This window comes from Camelus bactrianus, chromosome 9, assembly GCF_048773025.1.
Source record: "Camelus bactrianus isolate YW-2024 breed Bactrian camel chromosome 9, ASM4877302v1, whole genome shotgun sequence".
Taxonomy (NCBI): Eukaryota; Metazoa; Chordata; class Mammalia; order Artiodactyla; family Camelidae; genus Camelus; species Camelus bactrianus.
The window spans coordinates 89,187-116,052 of record NC_133547.1 but is presented as its reverse complement, the minus strand read 5'-3'; the positions used below and the strand labels follow the sequence as shown (position 1 = coordinate 116,052).

Below are 26,866 nucleotides of genomic sequence, written 5' to 3'. Positions count from 1 at the left end.
GGGACACGCAGTCGTGTGAGAAGCAGCAGCTTCGGCCTGGCTCTGAGGGAGCTCTGAGGGTTCTCAGGTACAGTGTTACTCCTATTGTTAATGATGATCCCTCCCTCTGCTGATGGAGAAACAGGCCCTCATCTGAGCCAAGATGCCAATATCAGGGATAACAGGTAACCTTTGTGGGGAACTTTCCCTGCACCTTTATCTTTGGTAATAGCCACCAACCTCTTCTGAGATGGGCAGGGTGATCAACCTCTTTTTACAAGGAAGGAAACCAGTGCACCAGAGGAAAGTCATTCTGGAGATTGTTCCCAGCCACATAGCCTGTAAGTGGCCAGCTCTCATTCCACACCACAAGCTCTGGGGTCTACAGACCCAGGTCTGAGTCCAGCACATGTCCTGGCACCCCTCTCTCCATGCATCCCAGCACATGGTACTCTGTTGATTGAGTGGATCTCTTTGGCCACATCCTGGATGTTAGCTTCTTCCATTAATAGGAAATGCAGTGACAGAGCCTCACTAGTCAGGGCCCCTTGAACTGGGCACAGGACTGCAGGATCCTCATCAGGGGGATGGCCACAATGCAACCCCCACTCACAGCATAGTACACACAAGAGAAGTGGATGCTGTACCATCTTAGGCTGGCACCAGGTGATGGGCAGCTGGGTGCAGGAACCCAGGGAAGCCTGGAAAGCAGTGTAGAGCAGGTCTTAAGGGATGGTCACAAGACCAGCAGGCAGTAGGGGTGACAGTGCCAGCCTCTGCTGCTCAATCTGTCTATTCCAAACTCCCAGGCTGGTTTCTACTCCCGGAGGGTACAAGGGCTCCAGGGGGACCAGTCCAGCCTCTGCTGCTATGTGCCCGCTGTCAAATGATATTGAACCTACTGTGTGCACCTGGAGGAAGTAGGCCTGGGCCAAAGCAAGGGTGGCCAGCCTGGGCTTCTGCTGCTGTGTTCACGCGGCCCAGCTCCTTTCCTAGCCAGAGCCTCTCCTGGAGGTAAGAGGCGTGTGAATGAACCTGATGACCTACTATGTGCAGGGAGGTGGGCTGAACCACATGGGCCTGGATCCGAGTCCAGCAGTGCATACCAGAGCCAGGAAGGGGACGTGGTTCCTTGAAGGGGAACACACTGGGCTTCCTTGGCCCTGAAGGGCAGAGAAATAGTCGGTGACAACAGGAACAGCCACATCCTGGAAAAGAACCATGGGCATGGCCTGCAGTGCCTGATCTGCTGTACTCAGGCTGCCCACAGTGCCTGGCTGTCCCAAACTAAAATGCCCAGGGACCCTTGGGGGCCTGACATTGCCCCGGGGACGTCACCCAGCCAGAACTGTTCCTGCTCACACCACCCTGCCTGCTGCTCCCACAGTGCCCCCAAGGGCACTTCTGGCCTCTAAGACACTTTAGACTCCATTCTCCAGAAGCCTCTGCATCTGTTCCCTCAATAGGGACTTGCCCCAGAGCCTTTGCCCATGCACCCTGCCAGACACACTCCTCTCCGAGTCACACTCACCCTTCCTGCGTCAGTCAAATGCCCTCCTCCCCATATCCTCCAGACCACACATCCACTGGCCCCACCTGGCCCCAGCCCCATCAGAGGCCACAGTGACCCAGAGACAGAATGAGCAATGTCATCTCTCCACAGTGGGCTGCTGGCTCCTCCCACACCCCTGGCCTTGCCCAGAAGGGCTACTCCTCCAGCGTGGGGCACTGGGCCCTGGACTCCTTGTTTCCCCAGCCAGGCAGACATCTGTGTATACATTCAAGTTTATTATTGCTCAGCCATGGGCCCAGGGTTGCCCCACACTGTGCAGCTGGGGATAAGGCCAGGCTGGGATTCATGACGACCCCCCCCACCATCAGGTCTGGGGTGGAGGTGACAGGACAAGTGCGGGTGGTGATCAGCGTTGGGCCTGGGGCCTTCAGATGTCTGTGGGCTGAACAGATGGTCAGAGTCTCCAGGTTCCCTCACACACTGCCCGGTATATGTCGGGCGTCAAGGGCCGGAAGGCTCGGGCCTGGTTGTCCAGCACGAACAGCGGGTCAGCAATGACACCCACATTGAAGGCTTCTCGTACCAACCGGGACTTCATCAGTTTGAACGTGCCTGTTATCTCCAAGGCGTCCTGCAGGGGCAGACTGTGACCTCCACTGCGACTGCCCACGCCCACCTCCCAACCATCTATTTCAGCCACCCCGAGCTCACCTGGATACGAATGAATTGGGGGATGGCGTAGGCAGGGAGCCAAGTGCGGACGTGCTGGTACATCTTCTGCCCATCGAAGGTCCGGCCGGGGGCCAGCTGCACGGCAGCCATGCCCACCTTGCCCTCACACCCTGTGGGGCACATCTTTCACTCGGGGACCCACCTCACGATGCCCGCGGCTGACGCTCGCCTGGGTCCCAGCAGCTCTCCCACCTCCCACAAAGCTGTTGGGAGGCCTGGAATGAGGTGAACCCTCCGCACCTGGCACAGACACACCGTAGACGTTCACCTCCTGCAGGAAGTCCACCTGTGCCAGCACGCCCTCCACCTCTCGCGTGGACACGTTCTCCCCCTTCCACCTGAAGGGGGTCAGAGAGGGTGCTGAGACCACGCCCCCGGGAGGGAGCCCCGCCTCCTGACCATCAGGCTACGCCCACCGGAACCCCACAGGCCCGCCCCTAGAAAGGGGAGGCCCCGCCTCTAGTCCACTAGGCCCCGCCTCGTCCTCACCAGGCTCTGCTCCCTCTGGAATCCGTAAGTCCCGCCCCTGGAAGGAAAGGCCCCGCCCCCTCCGCAATCCGGAGGTCCCGCCCCGTGGAAGCCCACCGGACCGGAAGGTGTCTCCGAGGCGGTCGCGGAAGCAGAGGAAGCCTTCCCGGTCCACGGTGAGCACGTCTCCAGAGTTGTAATAAACGTCGTTCGGGCGCCGCACGTTCCGCACCAGCTTCCTTTCCGACAGCTCCCGGGCTCCGCGGTAGCCCAGGAAAGGTTGGCGGCCTAGCACCTGGGTCAACAGGAGCCCGGCCTCCCCTGGGGGTAGGAGTGGGAGTTGCGGCATTAGCCGTGGCTGGGAACCTCAGGAGCCCACCGGACCGCGGCGCACTCTGCCAGGGAGGAGACGGAGAGAGACCCAGAGGTAGTGCCAGAGAGACCCAGACACGGATCCAGACAGAGACACAGAGACAGGGAGACAGCAAATGAGAGGTAGCAGGAGAGAGAAGGTGGCATCAGGAAGCCCACTAGAAACAGGAGACGGATACCCAGGATGGACGAGGGCAGAGGCCAATGGTGGAGGGAAGAGAGAGGCTGCGCCAGGACCTTGCAAGGCCCCAGGAGAAGGTACAGGACAAGAGATTAATGCCTGGGGCATGTGACTTCCACAGAGGCTCAAGAGAACAACTCAAGTGGACACCCAGAGACCCCGTGGAGCAGAAGGTTGAGGCAGAGGAGCTGGGCAGAGCTGAGAAGCTAGGAGGCAGAGGGCCCCATATGGTGGTCAGGCAGATGGGGATTCAGGGTCAGGGTGAGGGCAGCAGACACCACCACTGGGCACCAACCTTAAGGCTTTGGGTGGCTTTTTCCATCCACGGAGGAGATGGAGGGTTTCCACCCTTCCCACACCCAGGGGAGGTTCCCTGGCCCCTATACCTGGCCTCACAGGGATGCAGAGGCCCCGATTGTCCCTCACTGGCTCCTCAGTCTCCATGCTGAACTGTACAAGCTCGTAAGGGGACAGCATCTGAGTAGAGGGTTGGGGAGTGTCAGTAGAGGTCCTCTGGGCTCAGCCTCAATCAGGGCCACTACCACACTCAACACACTCACTCGAAGGAAGCAGCTTGTCTTGCCATGGGCCCCACAGCGCCCTGGATAGTTGACAAAGCCAACGTTGCCTTCGGTGGAGCCGTAGACTTCCCAGATCCGAATGGGGCCAAAGCGCTGCTGGAATGTCTCCCACACATCTGCCCGGAGTCCACTGCCAATCGCCAGGCGAACTGTATGTGTCCGGTCCTCTGGCCGCTGCAAGGACGTCCCAAGAAGGGTGAGAGGAGGTGCTCTGGGGCGTGCCCAGGAACCCTTCCCCAGGAGGGCTATCTTGGGTCCTTACCCAGGAGTTACCTAGTAGGTGATGAGGGGCCTACAACTAAAGGATCTACCCAGGTTCCTACTTGAGAGTAATAGTTATTTAGAGTCTATACCTGGAGAGTTACTTGCGGGGGTTACCTAGAGTGATACCTAGGGGTGACTGGAGGCCTCAACTGGGGTCTTACCTCAGGAGTCTTATATAGGGGTAGTTACCTGAAACTGGGGGGCAGTTAACTAGAGGCCTTACCAGGTGGGGTTACTTGGGGGCCTTACCTGAATGTAACCAGGGGAGTGACTTGAAACTTCATCTTGGGGAGTTATCTGGGGACCTTACTTGTGGGTAGTTACCTGGAGCCTCTCCCTGAGGGGTTACCTAGAGACTACTTGGAGGGATACCTGGGGACCTTGCTTAGAGACAGTTCCCTGGAGTTCATGTGATCCGTAAGGATAGGACCAGCTGTCATCTAGTGAGTTTACCCTGAGCCACAACCTGTTCTAGGCACTTGACCTGTTTAATTCTCACAATACCCTTTGAGGAATATCTGCCCAAGGTGGTGCAGCTGATCTTCAAAGGAGCCATGGTTGGAAACCTTGCGTGGGACTCATTATCTGCGCCTCGTGCCTGGGGTGTTTTCCCTGAGGGCCCTCGCTTGAGTCCTGGAAACCTCACCTGGGGTGTTCCCCTTGGAGCCCTAATCTTAGCACCTCACCTGGGGAGTGTTGCACAGGTACCGCAGGACCTCGCCCACGTACTGAATCACAGTCACACCATGCTGCCGACAGTCGTCCCAGAAGCAGGAGGCAGAGAACTTGGGGGCCAGGACACAGGTCACTCCTGGGAGGGAGGAGAGGAGAGGGCTTCAGGTCATGCTTCCAGGCTACTGTGAGAAGCTGCTTTGATCACCTGACTGTGGCCCCTGAAGCCCAGGGTCATCCTGTGTTGCTGGCCCAGCCAGAAGGGTTCCAATGAGAAGAGCATGGCCGAAACTGGGTTTGAATTCTGTCTCCAGTATGTGGAAAGCTCGGTGCCGGTACAGAGTGAGCACTGCTAAATGAGGACTGTGACTAGTAATTGTTCTTGACTGTGATGAATATCTAGCTGGGCAGGCGGGTAGGTGGCTGAAAAGGTGGGTGGAAGGATGGATGGGCAATGTATGGGCTGGTTGGTGGATGGATATATGGATGTTTTGAAGGGTGGACACGTGGATTAATAGATTTTAGGGGACTCTGCGTTCACCCCAGGAAAGTGCTCCCTCCTTTTCTGATCCCCTCCTCTGCTGCTGGCTCTGTGGATGGCACTCTCCCCACCTCAGCCCTCACCCTCAGCACAAGCCTGCAAGTTAAACATCCTCCCTGCGCTGAGAGGGACAGCTGTTCAGATGGTTGGTGAGGTAGCAAGTGTGTATCTTCTCTGAGGTTGTAGCTTGAGGGAGGTGGAACAGATGCCAGGTCCTTGTGAGTGACAGCTTTGTTAGCAACCCCTAGTGAAATGCCTGGATTCTGGAAAGGTCTTCAAGAGCTGGTAAAACCAGAGGGGAGGTGGATAGGAATTTTTCCACTTAAAGCTTCCCAATTCTTCTTAGCCTCTCTAAGGCAGGAATACAGTTTTGAGCAGCCTCCAGCATGACAAACTAGGAAGCACCACGCACTCCACCAAAACTCTTGGCCAGAATAATTGAACTGAGTCTAAAAACATCTCTGGAGGGCATGTCTAGTCTAATAGGAAATGTGGGAGGAAGAGGAGCAGAGACCAAACAAAAAAGTAAAATGAGAACACTTCAACTGCAAAAAGACAATTAAGACAATTGGGGAAATTTTAACAGAAAGTGCTTGTCAGATGATATCAGAGTTTCTATTTTTGTTTTTTTTTTATGATACCTTCTGCTTTTCTCACATTGCATTTTTACATTAGTTTAAACACAGTATATACAGTATATCATTTTACTCTTTTTTCCCAGTTAGCTGCATAGCAGAATCAGTTACTGTTAATTTTTTCAGGTGTGATAATCAGTGTGGTTACAATTTTTTAAGTCCTTACATGTTAGAGATACATACTGCAATATGTACAGGCAAAAAGATAGTGTCTAGAATGTGCTCTAAAATAATCCAGAAAGAAGGAAGGGAGCACATATGAAATAAAAGTGGCAACACGTTAACAGTTGCTGAGGCCGGGTGAGGATATGTGAGGCATTGTCAAACTACTTGCTCTGCTTTTGTGTGTTTTGAAATTGTCCGTGATTTTTTTTAAATTATATAAAATATGAGAGTGAAAAAGACAAATGAGAGTAAGGGGGAGATGACAAACAAAACACAGAACAGCAAAATGCTGGTGGTGGCTGAAGCTGGGTGTTGGGATATGAGGATTCATGTAGAAAAGTTTAGAAATGTTTTTGTTTCAGTATTTTCCATGTTGAAATTTTAGAGGAAAAAAAAAAACAGACTGGAGAGCTCACAGTCTGAATTCATGGTCAGGCGTCTAGGGTGCCAGCGGGTGGAACACTTGGTGAGTGGTCCCTCACTGGCCCCACCAGCGACAAGAATTGACGTGAGTGACCAACATTCATACCAGCTCTTGTCACCTCCTGACCACGGTACAGCTACTGAGGACTACGTGGGGGTCCAGGCCTCTGTCCTCATGATCCTGGAGCTGCTGTGTGTCCCTTGTCAGAGGTGAGAACCTGGGGTGCTGGGTAACCTCTGGGGCCTCATCACCCTGACATCTGGTCTGGTGTTCCTGGGCAGGGGAGCTCAGAGGAGGGCTTACCAAGCTCCAGGCAGCTGAGGACCCCAAGGACGAGCCCCATCGTGTGGTATAGAGGCAGGACCGAGTAGACTACGTCGTCAGCTGTGACCCCAAACAGGGTCAGCATACTGCTTATGTGCAGCACCCGCTCGTAGGTGAGGATGGCTGGCTTCGGGAGCCCTGGGGGTGAAGGGACAGGAGTGAGGTGGTGCAAGGACGGCACGAGGGGCCAGCAGGCCAAAGTGGGTCTCCATGCCCAGGTCTGCACCGCCAGGGGTTTGAGGCTCTTGAAAGGAGATGAAGTGTGGGACCTGTGCGTGGGTTTGGGAGGACAAGTTGGATTGGGGTTCAGAAGCTGAACTCCAAAGCTCAGGGTTTCGGTGGCTGTTTACTTAAGGGCAAGGCAGGACTCTGGCGCTGACCACTCAGATAACATTGGGGGTCAAGGTTCAGGCCAGGTGTCACAATCAAAGGGCAGGGTGGGTTTCAGAGGTCCAGTCTGAGGCACAGTTCAGAGGTTGGGGCAAGGACAGCTGGGCACCCTCACCGGTGGTCCCTGAGGTGTAGATGAACAGGGCTGGACTCCGCGGCTTGATCTCAGCTCGCAGCTCAGCGGGCACAGGGTCTGGGGGCGCGGCCTCAAGGGCGGCGCCCAGAGCCCCCACCCCCAGCGTCGGGGAGGAGTAGCTGAGGTAGAAGCAGCGGATGTCTTCTGCCTGCAGCTTGGGAAGCACCTCCTCCAGGTTCTCCCGGAGGTCTGCAGGGATGGGGCAGAGGAGGAACTTAGGAGAAGGGACCCGAGACCCAGAGATGGGCAGGGGAACCACTGCTAGTCACAGAGGAAGCAGCCAGCAGAAAAAAAAAAAAATCACCTAAGCTCTAAAGAGCCCCATAATTAGTTTTTTGGGGCAGAGAAGATTGCAATGTCCATGGTGAAGAAAAAACAAAACTGGTGCCCACAGAATGACTTCCCAGTAGCTAAGTTTTGACCCTAATTGCCTGTGAGGGTGGATAGGGTGCACAGAGCCCTTGTCCAGGCCCCACCAGGACCCTCTGAACAGCAGTCCTCCACGTCTGTCCCCAGTCCCTGTCCCCACCCCCTCCGACCTCCGCTGGTCTCTGTGGTCCTCACCTGGGTCCACTATCAGCACCTGAGCCCCAGAGCTCAGCACTGCGTGCACCAGAGGCGCCCCCCGGCTGTGCGGGTTGATCCAGGCCACCGGACAGCCCAGCTTGGCTAGCCCCAGCCACAAGGCCAGGGCAGCCATGGTCTGTGAAGGCAGCATCAGGAGGGCGGTGGGCTCCCTGGCAGGCAGGCCCAGGGCACCACCCAGCTCAGCTCTCATGGCCCATGCTGCCCGGCAGGCTTGGGCGTCCAGCTCCCTGAAGGTGACCGACTGGCTCCCTGGCCCCGTCCACACCAAGATCGTGCGCCCTGGCTGGGCTCGCGCCCACCGCTCAAAGGAATCTACGAAGGTATCAGGCCTCCGACGGTTCAGGCGCACCCAGGTCTTCAGGCCCAGGCAGAGGATGCTGAAGGTGTAGTTCAGGTCAGCAGGCAGCCAGCGCAGCGCTGGGGGTGGCTGTGCTGGCAGCAGGGCCAGTGTGATGGCCACAGCTGCCACACTCAGCCAGGGGGGCATCCAGGGGCCCAGCCAGGGCCACCCCAGCAGGGCCAGCCCCAGAAGCACCAAGCAGATGGAGTCTCCCAGGAGCCAGCGCAGCACCAGGGCCACTACTGCTGGCCATGCTGACTGCCCCAGGCCTCCCACCAGCAACAGCAAAAAGGCCAGACGCCACCCGATGTCCATGGCACCTGCTTCTGCCTCAGAAATGTCCAGGAGTGCTCACTGCCCAGGTTGACAGCCCATTGGCCCCACCCCCTGGCTGTGGCCCAGGCTCTGTTAACCAGGGTGCTGGCTTCAGGACTCTGCACGCAGCTCTTCTCAGCCCCACCTGTCTGCTTCGCTCTGCTGGGTCTTCTGCATGGCTCCAGTACCCCTTCCCCTGTCCCACCCACTGTGTGCCAGGCACTTGGGAAACAGGCAGAAATCCTTGCTTGCAGAGAACTGCACTTTCAGTCAGGCCAAATGCAAAATCAGCAGGCTACCAAAGCAACTCTGGCTGTGAGCACTGCCTACCTGTCTGCAAACCTCACCAGGAGGTTCTCCTGTGGCACCTACTTAATCTGATCCACGGGGAGATGGGGCCTGGCCAGGGTGAGCCACTAGACTCTTGCCAGGTACACAGCAGGTACGCTGTAAGCATGTGAAAACTGCAGTGCCTGAATTGAAACCTAGCTCTGACCAACCCCCCCCAACCCATGTGTTCCACTCTCTGCAGCACTCTACATCAGTGGGGACCATGCTCAGGATTCAGGAGGCTGAATGTGGGTCTGGCAGTCTATGCACCATTGGACCTGAAAAGCCTTCGCCCCTCATCTCTGGGAGGCATTCACGGGGTAGTGCAAGGAAATGTTGCTATTGGCCCAGGAGCATGGCAAGTTGGGCCAGGGCAGCACACCACTGACCACACCCACTTCAACTGGCTCCCCATGCTTTGGATAGGGTGCCCAGGCCATGGCCGGCAATGGACAGAGGCAGGAGGAAAGTAGCCTGGACCTGACACTGGCCAGCCAGCTTCAGCAGCCCTGTGAGCAGTCGAAGAGTTCTGGCTGCTGCTTTCTGTCCTTCCCCCACCCAGCCCTGCCTGACACTACAGCACCTGCTGCCCAGGGCAGTTATCCTGGGGCTCAGATCCCCTAATGGCAGCATGGCCACAAAGACCCTCTGTGCTCTCCAAAAGTGAGGTGCTCAAACCATCATGTCCATAGGGAAGGGGGAGGGGAATCTGAAGGCAGGGAGTCTGGCTGGAAGAAAAGGGTAGGGGGGCGGGGGGTGCTTGAAATCTGCGCCTTGGACAGCAGTCGCAGGACTGTAGTCAGGGATTTCCCACACGTGGCCTCCTTCTCCGAGAACCACCTCAAATGGGGCTGGCCTGAACCCCTCCCCACAGGGCCGAGGGCTCTAGGAGAGCCAAGCACCAGTCATGAGCACCCCACTCCCACCCAGAGAACAGAGGTACGAGATGGCAAAGTGGACCATCCTGTCCCAACTCAAGGGAGCCCAAGGAGCGGCAGGGGTGCTGGCCAGGGATAGGGGCACCAGGACCCAAGGCCCACAGCCGATCTGTGAAGGCGAGGAACACAGGCGTCCCAGAGCTCGTAATTCAGTACTTGGGGCCCATGGTCCAGTCCTTTATTACAGAGCAGGGGCTCCCAGACTAGGCCTCTGTCCATGACGGGTCCACCTGAGACTCCTTAGATGCCAGATGAGGGAGTAGCTCGGGGTGGGGCGCGAGGGACCTCGACCGGCCTAATACAGGAGCAGCCCTAGACTCCGCCCACTCACGGGAGAGGGAGGGGAGTGAATCCCAGCTGGAGTCAAGAATCCTGGGCTCGGCACCATGGGTGAGTCCTGGTTCAGGCTGGAGATGATCCAGTTTCCAGAGGTGGTCGGGTCCTCGACCAGCCCGCCACCGCCCCGAGGGTCTGAATACGTGGGAGGAGAGGAGTGAGGCGAGCTGGGCTGGAGAAAAGGGTGGAAGCAGAAGGAAGGCCTGCGCTGAGGAAAAAGCGTGGTTTGGCTGCGAGAACGTGGTCCAGGTGCCGCAGCAGGTGTCGCCTCCTCGGTGCGCGCTGCCGACCCCGGGGGGAGTGGTCAGGCCCCAGGCCAGGGTCAGGGCGCAGGGTGCGCTGCCAGGTGGCGCTCCAGCAGCGCGCGGTGCGAGAAGACCTTGCCGCAGGCAGGGCAGGGCGCGCGCTCTGGCCGGTGGGTGCGCATATGCACGTTGAGCGAGCTCTTCTGCGTGAAGCGCTTGGCGCAAACAGCGCACTGGAAGGCGCGCACGCCCGTGTGCGTGACCATGTGCTTGAGCAGGTAGTCGCGCAGCGAGAAAGATCGCCAGCACACGGCGCATTGATGGGGCTTCTCCCCTGAGGGCGACAAAGGCAGGCAGCGCACTCAGGTCAGCTGGGAAGGGGCCCCGGGGTGCCTTTGTCAGGCAGGGACTCTACTCCTCACCCGGACCAACCTTCAACTCAGAATCCCCCCGCCCGGCAGGGACGGACCTCTCCCAGACCCTTAGGGTCAAACCTGTGTACCACTGCCTGTCAGTGTCCCACAACTCCAACAGGTAGAGAACCCCGCAGGTCTAGGACATCGTTCCCCATCGAGGCTGACCACTCAGGTCTACCCCACCTCCAGGGACCTCCCAGCCCCCAAACGCACAGCATCTGGCACAGGGCTGGGTGCCCCTCCCCCACCCCTACCACGCCAAGAGAGCATTCTGAACTCTCTGGACGCTGGCCACCGTTCTGAGGACAGTCCAGCAAGGCCAGTATCTTTACACTGGGTGAGACCCAGGCATACCTGCCCCCTCTCTGCTGGCCGCCATAATGTCCCCGGGGTGAGAGTAGGATGCCCCCCTCACCTTGAATCAGAGAAGGGATGACAGGCTGTGTCTACCCCTAAGGTCTTCAAGTATTAACAAAAAAGCCTGTCTCCAATGATCAAGGGGCTCAGAGACCCACCCCGACTCACCCGAGTGGATGAACATGTGCTTGGTGTAGTTTTTCCGAGAGCTGAACGTCTTGCGGCAGTGACTGCACTCGTAGGCGGGCGGCTCGGCCCCCGGGGCGCGCGCAGTGGTTGTCGAGGGGGCCACGGTGGGAGCGGCCGGTGGGGCCGAGGCTTCCCCCAGAGGCGCGCTGGGAGCTGCGTCTGGCTGGAGCGAAGGGTAAAAGGCGGGCGGGGGCGCGGGGGCCGGCCCAGAGGGCGCGGGAGGGGTTTGCGCAGGTGTCCCGGGAGCGCCCAGATGAAAGGGGAAAAGCGCGACAGGCGGCCCAGGGGTCTTCACGCCAGGTGGACGGGGTACAGACAGGACGCAGTCGGGCGGGGCCGGGGTCTCGGTGGGACAGCCTTCAGGGGCGGTTTGATCCCGGTCTTGCCAAGAGGAGACGTAGCTGTCGGGGAACACGTCCTCGGCCGCAGAAGTCCCCCGGAGGAAGTCCCTCCCGTCTCCGCCGTAATCAGAGAGGCCGGCGGGCGCAGGCGGCTCCTCGCGCGCTGCATCAGCGGCCGCGGGGAGGAAGCCCGCGGTGCAGTCGGGGAAAGAAGGGGGCGCCTGGCCCTCACCCGGGCCGCCACCTTCGCCATCCTCGCCGTCGGTCTCGTCATCTGTCTCCTCGTCGTCGTCGTCACCACCGTCGTCTGGGGCCGCGGTCAGAGCGGGGTCGGCATCTGAGCCCTCCGCCTTGGCAGAAGCGGGGGGCGCAGGCAGCTGCAGGCGCGCGGGCTGGCGTTGCTTGCGGCTGTGCGCGGCACCGGTGTGGCCTGGGGGTCGGGCGGCCAGCAAGTGGCGCAGGCGGTGGCGCAGCTGCGCGGGCGCGAGCGGCGGGGGCACTGGCGTTGGCAGGGGCGCGGGCGCGGGGGTGCCCGAGGCAGGGGCGCGGGCGCGGGCGATGATCTGTGTGCATTCGTCGATCACCGTCTGGATGCGCAGCACCGACGCGGCTGTGAGCACCTGCAGCGCTTCACCCTGCGCCACCACTAGCGAGCCGCTGTAGAGGAACTCGACGAGCTGGCGCACTGTCTGCGCGGGCACCACAGGGGGCACGCGGATCTCGGAGTGGCCGAGCAGCAACTTGTCCTGGAAGAAGGGCGAGCCAGCGGCCAACACACAGCGATGTGCACGCAGTGAAGCCTCGCGGATGCGCACAGTCACGTCACAGAAGTGCCCACCCAGCCGCTGCCCGTTGAGGGTCTCAAGCAGAGAGCGGGAGAAGTTCTGCAGGTGAATGTGATGCACCGCCTCGGTCGCCGCCATCTGCACCGAACAAGGGGGTGTGAGTGAGGGGAAGTCAGACGGGGACCGCCCCCCTCTCTGCTTCAGCGTTCCCATCCCTTCAGCGGGACAGGGCCCAAGGGTGACCCACACCCCAGGCTCCAGGAGCCTCAGCCCTCTCCAACGCCCCTGGTCTCCTCGAAGTCCTGGTCACCAACACAGCAGGACGCCCCGCCCCCACTCCAGGACTTCTGCAGCCCCCTCTGCCTCCACAGCCCCCAGCACACCGCTGGGAGAGGGTTGGGGGTACCAAAGGTTTGCCCCCTCCCGTTCTTGCTTCCTGCCAGAAGTGGGGAGGACCAGGGCTCCTGTCCCCCATCCTGCCCCACCCATTCACCCTTTCCCTAACTCCCAACATCCATAAGCCTTCCCCACGTCCCCTTCCCGTCGTCCTCCGAGGGGACAGTCCTGTGGAGAAGAGGGCAGAAACCCTTATCTAGAACAGGCTGCCAGGTCTCACCCACTCCCCACCCTGCTGGCTGTGGCTCCCACTGCTAGAAACTTCTTTCTGATCTCCCCTTGACACAGTCCTCAACCTTTGGAGCATCTAAGGCCCTGTGCAGACCCAGGTCTGCTGCCTCAAAACCTGGTTGTATTAACGAGTGTATACGGAGGTCTTTGCAGCAGGGAGGCTGGCACGACCTGCCTCTGGGGCTAAGCGATTGGGGGTGAGCATAGTCACAAAGAGCTGAGAGGCGGTTGGGCCTTAGTCTGGCAGGTGCCCTACTAGAGGAAGATACATGGTCTCTGGCAGACCCCAGCACAGCTGGTAGGAGATGCCTCCTGCAGCCTGGTGCTTCCTGGAATCTTGATGGAGCCTGTGGGGTGCAGGGTGTGAGTTTGCCATAGAAAGGGGGCCTGTGCACTGCACAGAGGGGTGTAATTGGCTGAGTGCAGCTGGAGCAACAGAGGCCTCGAGATAGGCATGGCTGAGCAATCTGGAAGCTTCTTGTTAAACTGTGGCCTTGAAATCCCAGCACTGCCCACCCTCAGGTACCGGAAAGGGGAGGGAGTACTGCCCCCCAGGAAACTCTAGGAATCTGAGAAGCTCTGCTGCTTCACCATCAAACAGGCACCACGCCTGCTAGGCCTGTTTCCCCTCTATCAGATAAGGCTGAGATACCTGGCTCACCTTGCACTGAGGCCACACACACCTCCAGTCAATCCAGACACAGGATATACCCTGAGACCCGCCCATTCTGCACCAGCCTGGCTCAGGTGGGGTCACAGCCCCAGAGTGAGGCCTCCCTTAACCCTCGGGGTCTACTGGGGTCTCAGACTCACGCCCTCTGGCTCCTTATGCCCAAACCACCTTTCCTTTGCTGAGGTCATACATGCTCCACATCTGACCCCTCAGACCACTTTGCATACCTCTACTGCCCCAGTAACCTCCTCCCGGCCCCCCACCTCCTGGTCTATTCCCTACGCGACAGGCAGAGGGAGCCTGTTCAGACCTAACAGATCAGGACCCTCCTTAGCTCAGAGCTCCTCATGGCAGTTCCTTGAACAGGCCAAGTCTGCACGTGCCATTACCTCTACCACAAACACCCTTCACTGTCTTTATTCACCCAGCATCTAAAGAATTCCAAATCCGTGCCCGGGCGACGAGGGAAGAAACCTGCGCCTCAATCCGTGGGGACTGAACCCTTCCTCTTACGATCCTTCCCCTCCCTGCTCCCCGGCAGGCTCCGATTACAGGGCAGGTGCAGCAGAGCCTTCTGGGCGCTTCGGAACAAAGGCCCACCTTGAGACGCTGCACCCAAGCATCCTCACCACCACGCTTTGGCGCACACCATGCTCATTGCTGTGATCACCCTCTCCCGTTCTCTGCGCCATTGCTCATGCCTCACCCTGAGACCAGCGCCCTTCTCTGATCTGCTGCCGCCGTACCCGCTCCAGACCCAGCCGGCCTAGGTTTCCCGCCTCCGCGCCCTGCCCCAGTCCTGCAGCGCCCCCTCACGTATGCAGCGCGCGCTCCAAGCCTAGCGCGGCCGCCCCTGCCGTGGCACGCCCCAGCCTCCCCGCCGGCCCTGCGGCAGGGGGATGCCCGCCTGACCCCACCTCCGGCTCCTCCTCAGGCACCAGACCGGGCAGTGGCCGCCTCCAGCTCACCACCTCCGGGGCTGCACTTCCGGGCCACAAGGCCCGCGGAACCAAATTCCGCAGCCGCTGCGGCGCGGGGAAGTACTAGGTCAGTGCACGTTTCCGGTGTCTCCATGGAGATCAGCCGCCGCCACCAGGACGCACTTCCGGCTCTCGTCTGGGAACCAAAGTCGCAGGAGCGAGGGCAGCTTGCGGCGTCCCCTAGAGACGGGGCGGGGGCGGGGCCTGCGCTGTCACTCTTCGGGCCACGCCCCCTCACGTGTGCTGGGCGAGAATGAGGGTGAGAGGGCTCTCTGCGCTGAAGACCCGGGAGGGTCCCGGCAGGCTTGAACCCAACCACATCCGGGAGTCGGTTTCCTCCTCGTAACCTGGGTGCGAGCAGCAGCAGGGCTCGCCCTGGTGTCGGACTCCAGCCCGGTGTGGGGCCTGGGGGCTGCGAGTGGGATGCGGCCCGGCTCTGAGCCGCGTCCCAGGTAGAAGGTGGAGGCAGCTGACTCGATGCCCCTACAGCAGGCCCACCTTCCCCAGGGCGAATAGTGAACAAGTAAACGTCCACTGAACGCCCTCTGCAGGCCCCACTCTGGGGCGGCACTCAGAAGAGAAAGGGAGTTGGGGCCGAGATGGATGGTACGTCTTCCAGGAGGGTGGTGCGTGCGTGGCCAGACTCCAAAGACCAGAAGGCACTTTAGGGGACAGAATCGTGGGAAGAGTTCTCTGGGCAGAGGAACAGCCTTGGTCTGTTGGCTGTCCACCACACCCATGACCCAGGCCCCCTAAATGGTGAGGCTGCGGTGGTAGGCTTCCTGGGCCCACACATGGGGGCTGAAGGGTGACAGGCGGGCCTGGACCTCAGTGGACCCCAGGCCTTTTGCAGCAGGCGTGGAATCTGGCGCGGAGGGGCCTGACTTCTCAGCTGCCAGTATAGGGACAAAGTCAGCGTGCTTGCTTCCCACCTTAGGTAGCTGCTGAGCCAGTGTGATGAAGGTTAGGAAAGGGAGGGGATATGCTGGTGGGGAGACCACTGTCCCCAGCGGCAGCCTGTTCCATGGCCCGTGCCCTGAGGAACCTCATTAAAATCTGAATCTCATGGCCTTATTGTCCTCATCCAGAATCTGGGCCCCTCACCATGGCCTACCCAGCTCACAGGGTCTCCTCCATCCAACCTCTCCTCCCCAGTTCCTATCACTGCTAATTCTTCTCTGGCTTTACAGGCCCCTTGCTGTGCCCACCTCGACCTGTGAGGCCAGGGGTTCAACTGTGTCCTTCACCTTGACAGGCAGCTGCTGCCCAAACTGTGACCCAAACAGGAGTGGAGGTGCCAACAGCTGCTTCACCCTGCCCTGCACCTGATTCCATAGGACTCTGGGGCATTAGGTCAGAATTCTGAAAATGCCTCCTCCAACATTCTATGCCCAAATGCCCAGACCTGTGAACAGTTACAGTACATGGCAGACATAATAAAGGTTACAAATCAGCCGACCTTAAAGGAGGAGATTGTCCTGCAGTGTTTGAGTGGGCCCAAGGGAACCATGAGGGCCCTTAGAGGCAGAAGCAGAAACAGACTTGAAGGAGGAGAAGGAGGCCAGGGCTTTGAAGGTGGGAGGCCCACGTGACAAGAAATATGGGGGGGGTTGAGTCGAGAATCTGAGAAGGGCCCTGGGAGACAGCCAGCAAGAAAACAGGGACCTCATTCCTACCCTGCATGGAACTGGGTTCTGCCAACAACCTGACTGAGATAGGAAGCCGGCTCTTCCCCAGAACTTCCAGATGAGAGCCCGGCCCTGCCCACAGCATCATGGCATCCTGTGTGAGATCCAAGCAGAGTACGCTGCCCAGGTTTCTGACCTACAGAACGGTGAGCTAATAATTGATGTTTTCAGCCACAGAGTTTGTCGTAATGTGTTAAGTAGCAACAGAAAATGAACACAGCTGCCAGAGACTCAGGGCCTTCGCACAGGAAATCTGATAAATACCTGCCGATTGCCTGTCTCTTGCTGAATGCTTTATTCCTGCCTTACCAGCGTGTATTAGGCACTGTGGTGGTCTCATCTCCCATCCTACGAGCAGAGGGACTCCCGCGTAAGAGAGGGAACCAGCCATCCAGGTGTGGCTGAAACAGCATCAGGGCAAGTGGAAAGGCATATGTGAGGGCTGTAAGCAGGGAGGGTGGCCCTCCTTTGGGAGAGGCAGGTGAGAGAATTGTGGGCTGAGCTGCTGTCGGGGTGGAGGTGGAGACCACAGTCCCATCAGCGTGTTTAAAGGACCGTGGGGACAGTGGCGGCCCACACAAGAGGCCCAGAAGACAGCAGTGGCTGCTCAGGCCTCAGTAGGGAAAGCCAGAAGGGGACAGATTCAGGGTAGGAAGGAGAGGGCAGAAAAGTTCTCAGCAGAAGAGGGTGAGAGGGAGGATCTGGCCAGGAAGGAGTGTGGGAGGCAGGAGGAAAATCCCAAACCTGACCCCTCTCAAGTGGCAAAGGGATTGGGAGCTGTGGCCTCCAGCATCACAAGCCTTGAGAAAAATATCTATTTCGCTTTTCTTTCCAAAGACCTTGTGCGGTGATTGCGGGGACATCTCAGGGAATAAATAGGGTGGCTGAGGACACAGGTTTAATCAGCTAGGGAGGGGCCGAAGTGGCCTGTGAATACTGAAAATGGCAGACCAGATCTGAGAGTCTTAGAGGCAGTGGGGGAGAAGGAGCAGGCGACACTGGCCAACCATCGAGGGAAGAACCCGTAAGCTCTTCCTAAGCCCACCAAGGCGGAGAATCCCGATCTACACACACACCGCTTATGTCAGGAGTCAGAGGGCTCAGCCTCTGCTCCCAGGTCACCCAGGGTCCCAGCCCCTCTCTACCCTTCTTCTGTAGCAGCCACTGCCCATGGGTGAAGCCCAGTGTTCAGGTCTCTAGGCCAGCCCTAGTCTAGGTGGGTCTGGTCTGTGCCAGGTGTGTGATGCAGGGCTCAGACCCTGGTGCACACCTCCGTCTGCTGGGAGCATCCCTCAGCCCAGGGGCTGAACACTGAGTGCGGCCCCAGAGGGATGCCTTCCGGTCAAGGCAGATAGGGTGGAAGCAGGTACCTGTGGTCGGTCCTGAGAGGAAATGGGGAGCCCTCTGTGATGGGGGAGCTGCATGGCAGGACCCCTATCACCCCAGAAAGCCCCTGGAGGCAGCAGGTTGGGGAGGGGGTGGGAGGGGAGCGCGGACCCAGGTCCCGGTGGAGCCCAAGGAGGCAGTAGGAACAACAGGTGGGACCCAGCCAGGTTCCTTCAGGACTTACCAGAAAAGAAACATCCAGACCGGCCTCAGGGACTGCCACTGGGTCAGGATGAGGAGTAAGTGCAACTTAGAGAGTTTCACTTGCTTTCATATGTAAAAGACAACCCCCCAGTAGCCTTATGGACCCAGGCCTGAGGAAACCACAGGGGAAGGAGGAAACCTGAACTGAAATAATCACCATTTTTGGGAGGGGAGGCAATTAGGCTTAATTAATTAGTTATTATTTCGTGGAATAACTTTAGGTATATTTCTTTCTTTATTTATTTTAATGGAGTTACTGGAGAGTGAAGCCAGGACCTCATGCTAAGTGTGCACTCCACCACTGAGCTATACCCTCCCCACTGGAATAATAATCTTAACAGAACTACCACCACTGTCACTTCAGGGTCCCTGCACCCTAGTGTAGGCCTTTGGATTAATTTTCCAAAGGAAAAAAAAAAGCAAGAAACACAGAAAACAATATAGCACACACTGGAGCACTTAACATTCCCAAATTAGCATATATTCTTTTGTCTTTTTTTGTCCTATTTTTAGTAGATCAAAAAATTGTTTTTAATTAAAAAAAACCTTATTTTTCTAAAGTAAATCTTGTCGGGGGGGTGAGAATAGCTCTGGTAGAGCGCATGAGGTCCTGGGTTCAATCCCCAGTGCCTCCATTAAATAAACAAACAAACAAACAAACAAACCTAATTATCCCTTTTCCCCCTCAAAAAAAGACAAAAGGAAAGCTTGTAGGTGGAGGGAAAAGCCCCTGGAGGTGGCACACCTAGGCAGTTCTGTTCCTTCCAGACTCCTGCTCCATTCCCGGTTTAATGCACCCACTAAATAGGTTACAGTGTTTGTGCTAATCAGTGTTCCTCAGGTCCCTCCCATCTCATCTTTGCTCCTGGTGCCCTGGGGCTTGGAATTCCTGGCCCAGGGGCCCAGCACAGCCCTTCTTACCTCTTATCACCAACTCTGTCCTATAATTCGCCCATCTCATGTGCACATATGAGCCAACCACTTTTAGTAAATTTGCCATTTTGTGTAACTCTTAGCATCTTCCTGTTCTAGAACATTTCTCCCATCCCCAGTGAGATCCCTGTGCCCATCCACTGTGAGTCCCTGGTCCCACCCTGTCCCAGCAACCACATATCTATTGTCACTATAGATTTGCCTTGCTGGATATTTCATATCGAAGAAATTGCACACTGTGAGGTCTCCATCACTTTGCCTCTGGCCACTGTGCCTCCCACCCAGATGTTGTGAATTTTGTCTAGTTGGATTGTTCATTTTTTTCCACTCAGGAGCTGTGCCCTTGGCTTCTGGTCTGAAAGCACCTCCTTGCTGAGGTGGGAAACTGAGGCAGAACAGCCTAGCCTTGCTCTTGCAGGCTGTCTTCCTCTGGGTCCATGGTGGCTGATGTCCACCCTGACCTGTTTGTGTTTAAGACATTGATTAAGTCTTCTCTTAAACTCAGGATGCATCTTTTAAAAAACAAGGATGGTTTCCTAGTGGTCTGTCCTTGGAAGCTGCCTTGCTCTTTGACAGGTCCATGTCAAGTCACCATCTGTCCACAAATGGGCCCTGATGGCTGGTTTGTCTCTGCCCAGGACCCGTTGTTCAGGATGTCTCAGGTCCTTTGCTCCCTGTTGATCCAGAAGCGTCACTTCCCCTTTTAAAATTAAGGTAATACCCCTGGCGCTCCCCATCCCCGTTTCCCGCGAGGGGGCGGGGTGGGGTCCTCCGGCAAAAAAAAAAAAAAAAGGTAATTCACATAACACAAAAATTAACCATTTTAAAGTAAACAATCGGTGGATTTTAGTATAGTCACAATATTACATAACCACCACCTCCATCTAGTTTCAAAATCTTCCTTGCCCCAGTAATTCCTCATTTTCCCCTACCTCCAGTCCCTGGCAACAACTGATCTCTACTTTATGTCTCTATTAGTTTGCATATTCTGGAATTTCATATAAGTGAATTCATACAGTATGTGATGTTTTGTGTCTCATTTCTTCACTTAGTATAATGTTTTCTAGGTTCATGTATGTTGTAGCACATAGGAGTGCTTTGTTCCTTTTCCTGGCTAAGACTCCATTGTATGGAAATACGACATTTGTTTATTTATTCATCAGTTGGTAGACCTTGGGGTTGTTTCCACCTTTGGCTGTTGTGAATACTGCTGCTGTGAACAGTCCTGTACAAGGATTTGTTTGAATATCTCCTTCCAGTTCCTTTGGATATGTACCTAGGAGTTAATTGCTGGATCAAATAGTTAAATCTGTGTTTAGCCATTTGAGGAACTGCTGAACTTTTTTTCTAGGGTGGCTGCACTATGTTACATCCCCACCAGCAATGCAGGAGGGCTTCAGTTTCTGTACATCTCTGCCAACGCTTTTATTCTCTCTTTTTTTTTTTTTTTTGAGTAAAGGTAGATTTATTTAGAGAGATACATACTTCATAGAGTGTAGGCTGTTTCAAAAGGCAAGAAAAAGGCCACAAGTTGTGGGGGTTGGGTGCTCAGGTTAAAGTAAAAGTAGGTACATACTCTATAGACAGAGTGTGGGATGTCTCCGAAGAGGAGGGAGCGAGAGGCGACCTCTCTCTCTCTCTTAATAGCCATCCTAAGTGAATGTGAATCAGTATTTCATACTGATGACTAATGATGTGGAATGTCTTTTCATGTGCTTGTTGTCCACATCACTTGTGTATCTTCTTTGGACCTCCCCTCCCCTATAACAGTTGTATTGAGGTATAATTTATATGCCATAAAAGACACCCATTGCAGGTACCCTTCAAAGAGTTTTAGTAAATTAATGTTCATCATTGTGTAGCCATCACCACACCATCACCACAATCCAGTTTCAGAACATTTCCTTCCACCTTAAAACTTCCTTTGTGTCGTCTGTGTTCGTCTCTGTGCCAGCCCCAGTGGCCACTGTTTCAGTGGCTGGCCGGAGGTTTATAGCCCCTCTGTGAGGACTGATGGAGGGCAGTGGACCCTGGTTCTGGCAGGACATGCCCCCTGCCAGGTGGACACTCTGGTTGCCTCTCTGTCTCCCTCCAACATCCCCTGTAGCTCCCGTAGATGGAAAGTTAGCTCTAAAGACTTCTTGGGCTTTGGGCCAAATATTGTTGGTGAGAACCCCTCAGAGCGGGGGTCAGGCGAGCACCATTGCATGCCATGCAGGATCTCAGCAGTGCTGACCCTAACAAGGGGGCAGTGACAGTCTAACTGTGCTTACTTCTGTGTCCCCATTGCTAGATGACCACATTGTGAAGGAAAAGCCCAGCTGGGCTAACGAGCTAAGTCACAAATCTAAGTGTGATAAGTGTCGGTTTACTGATCTAAGTTCTGCTGGGCTAACTCATAAATCTGAAGTTTAGTGTCAGTTTACTGGGCTAACAAGCTAACTCGTAAATCCAAGCTCAACAAGTGTCAGTAACGTGATCTGTTCCAAATTGATAAGCTCCAGTGTACTGATCCCTTGCTTTTTGTTGTTTGAACCTTATTGGCTAATAGCCCCATACTTGTAATTAACCTATAAAACCTCATGCGCACGTCTTGGAGGTGCTCAGAGCTTCGGAGCAGAAGCCCCTCTGAGCCCACCGGCATAATACATCTGAGTACTCCAACTCTCCGAGTGGTGCTTGTTTCTTGGCTGGCCTGTCGTTTCCGTAACAACATGACACCCCACCTTCCATTCACCTCATAGTGTGTGCAGTAGAGAATCCTAGCCTGCTCAGGGATCCCATTATGGCTTGGGAAATGATGTTTTCTGAATTCTAGATTTAATTATCTTGGCCAGGACTGGGGCCATGTGTTCCCCTGAAATACAATTCCCTTGGGGAAGGCAGAATCAGGGCTGAATTCTCAGAGTGAGGGGCTGCCTTAAAAGCGGCATGATATGGTGACAGATGAGCTTGTTTTTCTGACTTTTTCAGAAACGCTTAAGAACTCATGGGTAGGGTGGATTCATTTATGTCAGTCAATGGCAGTCATATTTTTTTCTGATTCTTGAGTTGTAGCATCAGGTGTGGCCTCTGTGTCCTTTTAACATGCTCCAGTCATTCTTAGGGACTGACTTTGTGGCATAATGAGGTGTTCCAGGCTCAGCTGGGCTTTCCCCTTTTGTCCTGGAATCCTTTCTCCCAGGCGACCTGGTTCCTCTCTGCAGGGAAAGGATGAAACTCTGAGCTCTGGATGTCTCCCATCCTTTCCCTCCTGCTGTCCCTGGGGGCCAGGGATTCACTTGAGAAGGCAGAAGTTGGAAGGGATGAGGGTACCCACCAAGCCCAGGACTGGGTTGAACAGTAGGCCCTGGACAGCACCTTCTGTTCTCTGGGGATTGGTTTTCCCATCTGTGAAATGTGGACTGCAGGAGGCAGAAAGATGGTCCCTGAAGCTATGCACATCCTAATTCTTGAAACCTGGAAGTGTTACCGTAATGGGAAAGAGGATCTTTGCAGTTGTGACTGTGGGTCTGGAAGTGGAGAAATGGGTGGGCTCTAAATGTAAATTAACGTGCATTCTAAGAGTGAGGCAAAGGAGATTGCCATCTGTCTTAGTCGCCTCTGGCTGTCATAACAAAATACCATAGACTGGGTGGCTCAGACAACCGAAATTTACTTCTCACAATTCTGGAGACTCAGAGTCCAAGATCAAGGTGCTGGCAAGGTAGGTTTCATTCTGGGGCCCCTTCTCTTGGCATGTCGGAGGCTGCCATGTTGCTGTATGCTCATAGTACCTCTTCTTTGTGATCATAGCAAGCTCTCTGGCATCTGTTCTTAATAGGACTTTAGTCCTATTATGAGAGCTTCTCGCTCATGACCCCACCCAACCCTGACTACCTCCCAAAGGCTCCATTACCAAATACTATCACATTGGCAGAGCTTCAACAGAGGCATTTTTGGGTGGACACAGTTCAGTCCCTAGCACAACACAGAGGCAAAGGCAATATGGAGTTGGAACCACAGAGTGAGTAGAAGACTTTGGCCTTGAAGATGGACATCATGTGGCCACAAGCCTAGGAACCCCTCGAGCCAGCAGATTTCAGAATTCTGGCCAACAGAACTGTGCGTTAAATTTTTGTTTTAAGCTACCAAGTTTGTGGTAATGTGTTACCGTAGCCACAGGAAACTAAGGGAGGAAAGATAGTTATTTTAAGGGGTGACTTCAGAGGCTCAAATGCCTTCTCTGCCTGGCCTGCATCGATGCTTATCTTCTGCATTCCACCTCCAAGCCATCTACTCCCTTCCTGGGAATCTGATCACGCCATCTGCTGGGGGACTCGGCGGCCGGTGCGTGGGCGGTGAAGTAATTTATCAGAGACAAAGGAAAACTTAATAGATACGCTGCTACAGGCAACAGCGGCCACACAGATGAGGGGTGCCTGTGTGTGCACCGAGGGTTGGTTCCTGAGTTCTTTTATAAGGGAGGGTAAGCTTCAACTCCTTGTGCTTACATGGCACCAGGCACAAAGGGGTTGTGCTGAAGGTTTCTAGAGGTTAGTTGATTCATTACCTATGGGCTTAAGTTCCTTAAGGGAGAAGGTATAGTTTATCTTTAGGAGCAGGTAGGCAGTCTGATAATGCTTGAGGAATTTTGGGAGGGGGTTTGTTAGGTCATAACTCAGAGTTGTCAGTTTGGCTAAAATAATTACATGTTGGGAGAGGAATGTTCTTTGGGTTTTCTGGTCTATGTCTTCACCAAGTGAGTGATTTGGGTACAGACAGCTATCTTGTTATTGTGGCCCCTTTGGCTCTCTCTGAGGTTTATTACTGGTCCTTGAACCCCATACCACCCTCTGCTAAAACCTTCTGTTAGCTCATCACAAAGAAAAGTCGAGCCACATATATCTGGAGAGAACTCCAAATTGAAGAGTTACAGGCACCCCAGTGTTCACAGCAGCACTATTTATAATAGCCAAGACATGGAAGCAACCTAAATGTCCATGGACAGATGGCTGGATAAAGAAGATGTGGTGTATATTTATATACAATGGAATACTACTCAGCCATAACAAAGAATGAAATAATGCCATTTGCAGCAACATGGGTGGACCTAGAGATTATCATATTAAGTGAAGTTAAGTCAGGCAGAGAAAGAAACTATGGCTTGATATCACTTATATGTGGAATCTAAAAAAAAAATGATACAAATGAACTTATTTACAAAACAGAAACAGACTCACAGACATAGAAAACAAACTTATGGTTACCAAAGGGGAAAGGCGAGAAGGATAAATTAGGAATTTGAGATTTTCAGATACTAACCACTATATGTAAAATAGATAAACAACAAGGACCTACTGTATAGCACAGAGAACTACATTCAATATCTTGTAATAACTTATAAAGAACAGGAATATGAAAAATAATATGTATATATACATTTATGACCGAATTACTATGCTGTACACAAGAGACTAACAGAACATTGTACGTCAACTATACTTCAACAACAACAACAAAAGAAACAAGAAAAAAAGGAAAGCCCAGCCAAAAGCCATGTATGGTGTTGCTATAGCTGTGTTGGTAACAGCACAAGCAGGAGGGAAACCCAAGTGCAGTCAAGAGGAGAACAGGGAAATAAACTACAGCATATTTGTGGAATGGGGTTCTACACAGCAAGGGCATAGAAGGGGTCAAGGCCACACGCCACCACACAGATGTGCACTCAGGGAAAGAAGTCAGACACTGACGTGCAAACCCTGTGTGGTTCCACGTATGGACCATAAAGTTTGTCTGTGGTGGGAGAAGTCAGGACGGCTGCAGCTGGGAGGGGCACAAAAGGCGTCTCAGCCACAGACATTCCATTTTTTCCTCTGAGAGCTGGTTACTGAGGGTGCTCCCTGTAGGTACGATATGTATGCTTTTCTTGACATAGTAAAAGCCTCCATCAAAAGATTAAAAAGTTCATAGAAACAGAAGGCAGATTAGTAGTTTCCAAGGGCCAGTGGAACAGGGAGTGAGTGCTGATGGGTACAGGGTTTCCTTTTGGGGTGATGAAATTTCTGGAACAAGATGAGCACAACATGAATGTATGAAATGCTCCTGAACTTACACTTTAAAATAAGTAAAATGATGAATTTGAGGCTATGTAAATTTTAACACAATTAAACAAAAACTGACAGCCATCACCTTCAGGCATTTGTCCTTTTACACACTGACGGAGTGCCTCCTGGGGAGCAGGCCCTGGGTGAGGCATGGCAGTGCAGCAGTGACCACAAACAGCTTGGAGCGCATGTCCTGTGAGTCTCTCTAGATGAAGTGTAAAAGTAGAGAAGGAAGCAGCAAGAAAGAGAGGTGGGGAAGAATGTTCTGGGCAAGTGCAATGGCTGTGAGGTGGGAACCACACAGTTGGCCTATGTGGCTGGAGCTGAGTAGTGAGGTCAGAGGTCAGAGGGACAGATTCATCAAAATCTGATTTATTTTTTATTTTTAAATTTTTTCGTGTGTGAGGTAATTAGGTTTATTTATTTATTTACTTATTTATTAATGGAAGTGCTGGGAAGTGAACCCAGGACCTCGTGCATGCAAAGTACGCACTCTATCATGGAGTTATACCCTCCCCCCAATCTGATTTTTATGTGTGGGGTAAAATACACACAAAATTTCCATCTCAACTATTTGAAAGTATACAGTTTAGTGGCATTAAGTGCATTCATGACATTGTGGGACTATTACAACTATCTAGTTCCTGGATGAAATCTTTGAAGATGCAGAGATTGGAGAGATGTAGTCACAAGACTTCCCCAGGAAGTGGCTTTGGGGGTGACAGTTGAAGGTGGGAGAGGGAGCCAGGTGCAAGCATGGAGTTTGGGGAGGGAAGAGAGAGTGAGGGTGGCTGTCTGCAGGTGGGCCCCCAAAAGGGGCAGTGGTTCGGCTGGCACCTCCTGCACATTGTTTCACCCCTTGTGCCCTGTCCACAGAGCCAGAATATAGACAGCGTCCATGGGTCTGGGATTGGCCACGGTGAGAAGCTGTAAAGGGTGGACAAGGAGCACAGGGGATGAGCCTATAAGGTGACACTGGCCTACTGAGGGGCAGAGCCAAGATGTACCCATGTCCTGCCATACACCTCTGGATAGGCTGGCTCCTCAGAGAGGACCTCTGAGTGAGGGTTCTGCCCTGGCCCGGCCCGGCCCTCCTGTATGCCCACCCTGGCTCGGCCAGTCGTAGGGTGTCTCCTTGTGCTCCCTGAGTTTGCCTGAGCCTGGTTTCCAGTTGACCTAGCCTCCATCAATGCTGTTCTGAACAGTTGCTAGAGCCTAGCGAAGGGACTGTAAACAACCTATCTGCCCAGCAACCTCTAGACACCTCCCACCACTCCTCCTGTCACTGCCTCCTGTGTGCCTGGTTTGCCTCAGGGCATTTGTTGTCTTTGCCTGAATTGTTCTTCCCCCAGGTGTTTGGTGGCAGCTGCTAGGGAAGTCCACTCCTACACTCTTTACAATCATTGGCTTATTTTGACTGTCTGGCCCCTGACACCCCATGTCTGCCCAAGAGGCAAGGGCAGGTATGGATCACCCCTACCCCGCCCGACCCGGTAGTTTTGGGGCCCCTTGCAGAGTAGGTGTGGGGTCATGGAAAGTGCTCAGTAAATACTACTAAAGGATTCCACTCTTCACCCTGTGCAGAACCAGCCACCAACTTTCCTTCCCCGTTATTGGAGGAAGGAAGCTAGGGTCTGGGCCCTGGCCTTGGGGGAGTGGTTGGGAGGGGGCGGGCCAGCCGGTGGGGGCGTGGACTCGCGGGGACCCCGGTAGGCTGGGCGCTTAGGCAGCT

At 54.8% G+C, this 26,866-nt stretch overlaps 2 protein-coding genes across 5 annotated transcripts; both read right to left on the bottom strand.

The window, feature by feature from the left end:
* Window positions 1-1,746: 1,746 nt before the first annotated feature.
* On the bottom strand, window positions 1,747-9,904 carry SLC27A5 (solute carrier family 27 member 5). The gene is made up of 10 exons (XM_010962027.3): window positions 7,942-9,904; window positions 7,357-7,566; window positions 6,831-6,989; window positions 4,777-4,901; window positions 3,806-4,000; window positions 3,632-3,722; window positions 2,815-3,013; window positions 2,465-2,562; window positions 2,204-2,334; window positions 1,747-2,123 (listed from the first exon to the last, which is right to left on the bottom strand). Exons 1-10 carry the CDS (start codon window positions 8,618-8,620, stop codon window positions 1,947-1,949), a joined length of 2,064 nt encoding a protein of 687 aa, XP_010960329.2. The 5' UTR covers window positions 8,621-9,904; the 3' UTR covers window positions 1,747-1,946.
* Window positions 9,905-10,036: 132 nt separating this feature from the next.
* Window positions 10,037-15,239, bottom strand: ZBTB45 (zinc finger and BTB domain containing 45). Of its 4 annotated transcripts, none has more exons than XM_074370883.1 (3): window positions 14,775-15,239; window positions 11,411-12,695; window positions 10,037-10,803 (listed from the first exon to the last, which is right to left on the bottom strand). In XM_074370883.1, the coding sequence occupies exons 2-3, from the start codon at window positions 12,693-12,695 to the stop codon at window positions 10,547-10,549; spliced, it is 1,542 nt and encodes a 513-aa protein (XP_074226984.1). In that variant the 5' UTR covers window positions 14,775-15,239; the 3' UTR covers window positions 10,037-10,546. The 4 variants fall into 4 exon arrangements, with proteins under 4 accessions (XP_074226984.1, XP_074226986.1, XP_074226985.1 ...); XM_074370885.1 differs by lacking the exon at window positions 14,775-15,239 and adding an exon at window positions 14,458-14,768; XM_074370884.1 differs by lacking the exon at window positions 14,775-15,239 and adding an exon at window positions 14,564-14,768.
* Window positions 15,240-26,866: the final 11,627 nt, after the last annotated feature.